Source organism: Podarcis pityusensis, assembly GCF_964106645.2.
Source record: "Podarcis pityusensis genome assembly, chromosome: 17".
Classification (NCBI taxonomy): Eukaryota; Metazoa; Chordata; class Lepidosauria; order Squamata; family Lacertidae; genus Podarcis; species Podarcis pityusensis.
Window position 1 is genome coordinate 11,676,166 of NC_138042.1, and position 8,976 is coordinate 11,685,141.

Below are 8,976 nucleotides of genomic sequence, written 5' to 3' on the forward strand. Positions count from 1 at the left end.
TTTCCCTGCGAATGTCTACCCTGCTATCCAAGGCACAAAACCCCTGCAGGAATGACTGGGTCTCAACCACACCCTAGTGCCTTTCCCTTTTCGGATCTTTTCCATCCCAATCGTTGTGCAATGGTTTTGGCACAGTGTTGTTCCTTTGTTGCTAGGGAGGGGCAGGCAGGCAGGCATCCTTTTCCCACGCCCTAGAATGATCTGGCTTCAGAAGGCCTCAGGATAGGACTGTGAGGCGAAGCTAGCAGGGAAGTTGATGAGCCAGCAGCCTCTGTCCTCTCTTTCTGCTCAGTAAACAGGAAGGCCTCCATCTCAGGGTGCACAAATATAAAGGATACTGCTGCCAAGGGTTATGAAGTAGTCAGCTGGGGGTGGGCAAAGAGGGGTAGGACCAAAGAGTGTTGTGGAGGGTGGGAGAGAATTGAGCTGCCAGTTGGAGAAGATTGCCCTAAATTGCTGATCTGCCCATGCAGATGTCATGCTACTGGTACTCTTCCTGACTGGTTCAAATCTTTTCTGGTGTTGGAGGTTGAACTCTGAATTTTGTTAAAGGACCACTGCTATAGCTCAAGGAACTCACGATCCTGTGGGGTCCGCTTGTTGGTTAGAGTAAAGCAAGAAACTGCAACCAGGTGTATAAAAAGCAATGCAGTTCGTAAGCCTGATCTTTAGTTTGTTGCAACAAGGTTTCTACGACTAAAATAACATCAGAAGAAGAAGCCCCCAAGAAAGGATGCAACTTCTTTAAAAGCTGTCCCCCACTCCCCGATCCCACCTCTAAGAGTGTAATACAAACATCGCAACATGTCACAGAAAGAGGTGGTGTTTAATGGAAATGTGAGTCCTTGACAGGTCACCTGATATGTGTGTGTGTGTGTGTGTGTGTGTGTGTGTGTATCTATATCTATATATCAGGTTTATACATTTCAATAATTTTAAAGTCATTTTAACATTTCAAAACCTGACTTCCTTCCCCCTCTTTCTGCGGTTCCTTAAATTTATTTTTAATATTTTCGGCATATCCAAATTAACTCAGTTTGTTCATTTATTAATCTAAATATATACTGTTACAAAACTGCAGGTTACAGTGGTACCTCGAGTTACATACGCTTCAGGTTACATACGCTTCAGATTACAGACTCCGCTAACCCAGAAATAGGACCTTGGGTTAAGAACTTTGCTTCAGGATGAGAACAGAAATCGTGCTCCAGTGGCGCGGCAGCAGCAGGAGGCCCCATTAGCTAAAGTGGTGCTTTAGGTTAAGAACAGTTTCAGGTTAAGAACAGACCTCCGGAACGAATTAAGTACTTAACCCGAGGTACCACTGTATTACAATAATCCTGCCAATGTTCTTATCTGTTTACAATTTGTTTGTAAATATTCAATAAACCATTCCATTCTTTTATAAAAAGTTTGTTATCTTGATTTCTTATTTTTCTGGTAAGTTTCCCCATTGATAGGTCACCTGTCAATCAAGATATCTGAATGGCGAGTCTCCACTCATCTTTCACCTTTCCGGCGTACATTAACATTTGCTTTCACATTCAATCACAGTCATTGCCATACGCTATTCACCTTATCTGTGTCAAACATTTCTTTATTTGTGCATTGATAGCTGCCCTTTTCTCCTAACATCAGTTCTGATAGCCTGTTTGGCAAATTCCCAAGACCGGATTCTGCCCACATTATCCTGCACCTTGGAGATCGTGGCAGTTCATGGTTTGAACCCCTTTGGTTTAGGTAGTGATCTTTGGCTTGATTGTTATTTACAATTAAACCCATGTGCATACAGTTTCCAGAGTTCCTTCATGTTTTTCCTGAGCTTTCATTCATAAAATTGGCCAAGATTAATAACTTCCGCTAATACTAAACTTATTTCACACACACACGGTTTGACAGGCAGGTGTCTGCACTGGCGGAGGAAGAGGCGGCACCACAATCCTGGTGGGGTGCCATCGTGGCTGCCCCCCTGCACTGGGCGCCACGCCCCCGCAGGTGACGTGCCACGCCCCCGGGACACGTGCCATGCCCCCTGGGATGCGTGCCAGCCACGCCCCTGCCTGCTCTCCGCCCCCGATGCTGGAGCATGAAGCTCCGCCACTGGGTCTCTATAGTTCTCCATTGCTTTCAATAACAACAACAACAACAATAATAATAATATTGTATTTATACCCCGCCCTCCCCAGCCAGAGCTGGGCTCAGGGCGGCTAACACCAGTAAAATTACTGGGGGGGGGGGAGAGAAAAGGGAAAAAACCCAGTTTAAAATATGTTAAAATACAATTTAAAATGCAGCCTCATTTTAATAGTAGCCCATAGATCAAAACCATAAGGGGAGGGAAACAAAAGGGTCAGACTGAGTCCAAACCGAAGGCCAGACGGAACAGCTCTGTCTTGCAGGTCCTGCGGAAAGATGTCAAGTCCCGCAGGGCCCAAGTCTCTTGTGACAGAGCGTTCCACCAAGTTGGGGCCAGTACCTGCAGTTACACACATAGCCTCCTTAGGGGGTGCTGTTGCGCTAGAGGATTTAAAGTTTAAATGGCGACTAGACTTAATTCTGCTTGGATCGCTGGTGTATGCATGTGTGGGTTCCCCAGGGAGTACATAGAAGAAGACTTAGACCTTGGATCATGGTGGTGGGACACGGGTGAGCACGGGTGTATGACATTTTAGGTGCTTTCTACTGGTGTGGTCTCCGTCTCAGCTTCCAGGCTAAGCACTCTTTGGCTATGGCAGGAAGTTCACCAAAATAGTGGTGATGTATCTCTTCCTCCCCCAGCATAATCGGTGTATCAGATTGTTCATTAAATGCAGTTTTTGTAGGGTGGTGGATTTCAGTTCCTGAGCTGCAGTTCCTAGGGCCCTCCTCCAAAATCATAGACACCATGCTCCAACCATTGCAAGGATGCTCCTTGCCCAGAGATGGAAAGACAGCAAGATACCTACTAGGGTGGACTGGCAGATGAAATTGGTCTATGCAGAGATGGCAAGATTAACCGGGAAAGTCAGAAATCAGGAGGATGGGATTAATATACAATGTACTTGAAAGACCACTGTAAACACTTGAAGAAGAGTTTGGATTTGATACCCCGCTTTATCACTACCCGAAGGAGTCTCAAAGCCGCTAACATTCTCCTTTCCCTTCCTCCCCGACAACAAACACTCTGTGAGGTGAGTGGGGCTGAGAGACTTCAAAGAAGTGTGACTAGCCCAAGGTCACCCAGCAGCTGCATGTGGAGGAGCGGAGACGCGAACCCGGTTCACCAGATTACGAGACTACCGCTCTTAACCACTACACCACACTGGCTCTCACCACACTTGAAATCTTTGGCAGGCTTTAAATAATTCTTGTAATCACACATAGACTTTGGATACAATGGAGGATGATAAACTAGACAGATTTATAATATGCAGTTTAAAAAGTTAGTTAAAGAGTCCACAGAGGGGAGGAGGGGAGTCTTGAGATTCAAAAGAATATTGAGTAAAGTTTGATATTTGTGATAATACTATGTGTGTGAAGGAATTTGTAAAAATCAAATGACAATTAAAAAAAAAAATCATAGACACCACAATAAAACCTACTATTTTTCTGGTGGTAATAATTATTATACTTAAATAAGGAGGAAGAACCACCAAATAAGAGGAAGGGGAAAAGTTAAAGGGAATTTAAAGCAAAGTTCAGTCAGGTCTAGGGGAGAAGGTTCTCCCCCTAGTGGATAGTCAAGGGAACAGCAACAAACCGGTGTATTTTAAGAGAACATGAAAGGGGTCAAAGCACTGTGCCCCATGCCAGAAGCAGGGCCAAAAGTGCAGACACTGAACTCTGGCTTTGTTAGATACCAAGAGAAACAAAGCTGAATATTGCATCATTTCCCCGTCTCAAATCATCCTTCCAATTCCCCAGCACAGCAGAGAAGAGATAAGTCACCGAGGGCATCATTAGGAAATTGGCACTTTTCAAATAAGTGATTTCTGAGGGACACCTGAACTTATAATTGCATTTATCAGTTTTAATTCCCTTCTGTTGTTCTCTTAGACAAACAAGACACTTGGGGGTTGGTTATTTTCTTCTGCTAAAATATGAACTTCAGGGACCGTTAGAGAGCTTGTTGCTATTTGATTCTTTTAAAAATAAACCAGTTTCATAGCAGAAATAAGAAATAAGAGGAGTGGTCCTTTTGTGGATCAGTAACTGGTTAAGTAAGAGGAAGCAGAGTGTAGGAATAAGTGGACAGTAAGCCCAAGTTTAGATTGATTAAGCATAATTTTGAGGTACCAGAGGAGGTTTCCTGCCTGTTGGTCATCACTAATTACCCAGAATTTGCCATTATCTTGCACTAGCAATTTGAAGGATCCACTGATAAAGGATCCCCATGGTTTTGAAAGCCAGAGTGTATTAAAAAAAGCCAGACTAAAAGCTTTGTGGCAGGAAAGGATCCCTGGACAGAGAACCTCGAATATTTCTATTAAATCCAACCCACATTTCAGTTCATGGAAATGGAGCAATGCTTTGAAAATAGCTTCTTTAGCTTGATATCTCTAGAATCAGATGACTATGTCCCTAGGGTGGTCTGATGTGTGAGGTCCTCATACTCAACCAACTACAAATCCACCTGACAGATACCTCATCCACTCACGTTTTACCTGCTTCTCCACAAGAATATAAATGGGGGACAGAAGCCTTACTGAAATCAAGACACACTATATCCATAGCATTCTCCTGATCCACCATGCTTGTAACTCTGTCAAAAAATTAAATGGGATTCGTCTGGCATGACTTGTTTTCCAGAAACCCATGCTGGGTCTTAGTAATCACAGAATCTTTTCTATGTGCTCACAGACAAATGGTTTTGTTATCTGTTCTAAGACCTTTCCTGGTATCGATGTCAAGCTCACAGGTCAGTAGCTACCTGGGTCTTCTTCCACCACCACTTTTGAAGATCAGGACAACATTTGCCTGCCTCCTCTGCACGGGGACCTCATCTGTTCTTCAATAATTCTCAAAGATTATAGATTATAGATATATAGAGGCTCTGAAATAAAATCTTTTAGTACCTTCGGGAGAAGCTCATCAGGCCCTGCAATTTTGAATTAGGTTTTCCACCTTATCTCTGTCACTCAATAGCATTTCTCCATCATCTCCATACAGAGGACGTACTACTTGCTTGTTCTTCCTCATGCTTTGAACATAGCCAAAGAAACCTTTATGATTTTTATATTTAACCTCTTGCAATCAGGAGTTCATCCAGAGCTTGGGCTACCTGATCTTCTCCCTGCAACTGTTGGCTGTTCATGTACACTTTTTATTCATGATTTCTCCTTCCTTCCATTTCTTACGTATGCTCTTCTTACACCTTGGGCTCATCTGTAAGCACCCTGTGCAACCAAATCCATTTCTTTAGATGATTTTGATTCTTTACTAGATTTTCAGTTTTACCATACTTCATGGAAATCATTCTGAAATCTCTCTGTAATGAACCAGCCCCAAATCTTCACAATGCTTCTGAGGATATTAGAAAGTGCTAGCATTGTACTTATGGATTGAACTTTCCTCACCTTTTAGACTTTGGGTTTTTTATTTATTAAACAATATTCACATTACCTGTGAATTTAAGAAATCCTATTGATAACATGATGGTTGACTTACTTTAAGTTTTTCTGGTGGGATTTAGAAACTTGTTTACATTATTCCATGCTCAGAAAAAACATTGTAAAAAGGATAGTGTGGCAAACTGCTGTCATTTGGAACACCAAACCTTCTTCCTTGTAAGAATTATTTGGTATATATATATTTTTTCGGCTTGATAACTGAAGAGGTTTATTGTGTTTTGAGGTTCTGCAGGTTTTATTTGAACTGCAGAATGGTTTAGTCATTCAAATGACACTTTAAAGGGAGATAAGAACAGTTTCAAAGCACCTGACTCTTTTTATCTCGGGCACAAGCTTCATTCTCAAAGGCAGGGTTACTGCTTTGCATGCAGAAGGCTCCAGATCCAATATTTTTCTAAATGTGTATGAGGTTGCTTGGCAGGACTAGTGAAGACATCAACCTGAGACCCTGGAGAGCTGCTACAATTTGGAATAGACACTGACTGCATGAAAAGGCAGGCATGATCCTCAGGAAAAGATTCTAGTGGTGTTGAGAGTTATGTTTTGGGATGCTGTTAATTTTGCAATTGACAGGAATATGGTGAAGTCTCAAACTCTTCAGCTCACTTGCCTCTGTGCTCCTTCATCAGTTTATGGGCTGTAGCCAGACATTCATTCACAGCAGGGCTTCTCCAATTATAAGAATCCAAAATTTTAATTTACGGTGATGAACTATGCCAAGATGTTTTCTGATTGCTAAAATTTTATTTCTCAAGGAAATGCAGTTTTGTAAACTGGATCTAATACCTCACAAACTTGGAAGCAGACATTTTATGAGTGCATTTCCCCCAAGTATTTTTTTTTTATAAAACATCAGGTATGACCACTGTTGGAATCTGTAACACCTTTAAAGTTTATTTTCAGATCCTGCATCAATGGGAAGAGAAAATCAAACAATAGTGACAGAATTTATCCTTGCTGGATTTTCCAATTTCCCAGACCTGAAGATTCCATTGTTTCTGGTGTTCTCTCTAATCTACCTGATAACTTTGATGGGAAATATAATCATCATCACTGCGATACGGCTTAACCGCAGCCTCCACATCCCCATGTACTTCTTCCTCTCCATCCTCTCCTTCTCAGAAATCTGCTACACACTCGTCATTATCCCCAATATGCTTGCAAATCTTCTAAGAGAAAAGAAGACCATTTCCTTCATTGGCTGTGCTACTCAGATGTGCATTTTCCTGGGCTTTGGGTGCACAGATTGTTTTCTTCTAGCAGTGATGGGGTATGACCGATATGTCTCCATATGCAAACCTTTACGTTATCAGATTCTGATGAATCAAAGACTCTGCACCAAGCTGGTGGCTTGTTTAGTATCACTTGCATTTATTTTTTCTACATCAGAGACTATAATCATATTTACCTTGCCTTTCTGTGGGCCAAATGAACTTAAGCACTACTTGTGTGATTTAGCACCATTGCTTGAATTAGCCTGTGGCCGTAACTACATAGGAGAAATTGTTATTTTCATTATTTCATTTTTGGTTGTAATTTGTTCATTCTTGTTCATCCTTCTCTCGTACATTTTAATTGCAAACACTGTCTTGAAAATCCCCACAACGGCTGGGAAGTGTAAAGCCTTTTCCACTTGTGCCTCCCATCTTATCGTGGTCGTAGTGCACTTTGGGTGTGCTGGCATTATCTATTTAAGGCCCAAATCTAGTTACACGCTAGATGAGACGACTTTTATTTCTGTCTCTTACACAATGGTGACTCCATTGTTGAACCCCTTGGTGTACAGCCTGAGAAACAAAGATGTTCAAATAGCACTTAAGAAATCGCTTGGCAAAAGCTCCTGCACCCAAAGAATGTGAAAATTAAGCGTTATCCACTTTGAAGAGGAATTATGAAACCCAACAAATATCTGTTGTTTAATGGACAAAGAATGCCTCAAGTAGTATTGAAGCTTTCCCTCATCTTTTGAAAAATTCATCTGTATATGGAATATTCACTTGGAAAAATGTGGCCTTGCTTTAGCATTTACAAACAACTTTGATTTTCTCTTTAGTGCATCACTGGAAAATAAATTGGGTTGTCAGAATTTTCCCATAAATGAACCTGTAATCATTCTGCCCTGCAACAAAGGAAACTTTTCTAAAGATTACTGTTGTTTTCTCCCAAATCCTAGCCCACATTTTCTCTACCAAGCATTCACACAGAAATATTTCAAGCTCATAAAATGGTGAGACTGAAGTGTCAAAAATGTTCTTGTTGGGGTCAGTTTGGTGTCCATTTCTGCTTATCTTTGGTACATAATTATTTCTGCCTTTCCTTGTCCCCAGTAATGGCTATTTTTAAAGAGGGGATCATATATGTTGCATTTTCAAAGGTTGGAATTCATGTAACTGCTGGCTATTTGCAGTTTAGTAGCGCTGCAGAGAGCTTGCTGCGGAGACCATGCATTAAAAAGGGACTCAAAAAATAACTTAAACAAGGTTTTAATAACAAAAACTCCTTTTACACTAAAGATAACAACAAACATGACCCAACCACCGACCCATCGCCCAGGGTAATGGGAGAGCTAGGTGCTGCTCCTTATATACTATACCCAATTGCTGACACAGCTTGATTAACACAACTCAGAAACTCAATACTATTACGAATTTGGAAGTGGAAGGAAAGAATATACAGAACCCAGTGGAGATTAGGAAGTGTTTTCAGAGGTATTTTAAACAACTTTATACACAGGAGAAGCAGAAAGAAATGGACATTGATCGATTTTTTGAAAATAAATGGACTACACAAAATCTCTCAGGAAAAACAGCTAATGTTGAATTACAAAATAACGGATCAGGAGGTGGAAGGGGCCATCCAGAATATGCAATTAGGTAAATCTCCAGGACCAGATGGTTTGACTTCAAGATATTACAGATCTTTGAAAGAATGGTTAATACAACCATTGAAGGAAGTCTGCAATGAAATATTGGAAGGGAGAAAGGCACCAGAGTCGTGGAAGGAAGCTTACATTACACTTATACCGAAAACAGAGACTGAAAAGACACAGCTCAAGAACTACCGCCCCATATCGCTGCTTAATGTGGATTACAAAATTTTTGCAGATATTTTGGCTAAAAGATTAAAAAAGGTGTTAGTAGAAGAAATTCATAAGGACCAAGCGGGCTTTCTCCCGGGCAGACATTTGTCTGACAATATGAGGAATATAATTAATATTCTAGAAAAACTACAAGTGAATATCAATACTAAGGCAGTCTTGATATTTGTGGATGCAGAGAAAGCCTTTGACAACATTTCTTGGAGTTTTATGAAGAAGAATTTACAGGGGATGGGGTAGGGCAAGGATTTGAAAATGGTATAGGTGCAA

The 8,976-nt window shown here is 41.2% G+C and overlaps 1 protein-coding gene across 1 annotated transcript; it reads left to right on the forward strand.

Moving 5' to 3' along the window:
* Positions 1–6,478: 6,478 nt before the first annotated feature.
* On the forward strand, positions 6,479–7,661 carry LOC308466633 (olfactory receptor 10T2-like). Its single transcript, XM_080987528.1, has one exon. The coding sequence runs from the start codon at positions 6,524–6,526 to the stop codon at positions 7,466–7,468; it is 945 nt and encodes a 314-aa protein (XP_080843654.1). The 5' UTR covers positions 6,479–6,523; the 3' UTR covers positions 7,469–7,661.
* Positions 7,662–8,976: the final 1,315 nt, after the last annotated feature.

Coding starts and splice junctions, on each gene's coding strand:
- LOC308466633 (XM_080987528.1), top strand. CDS start 6,524: ATGGGAAGAGAAAATCAAACAATAGTGACAGAATTTATCCTTGCTGGA.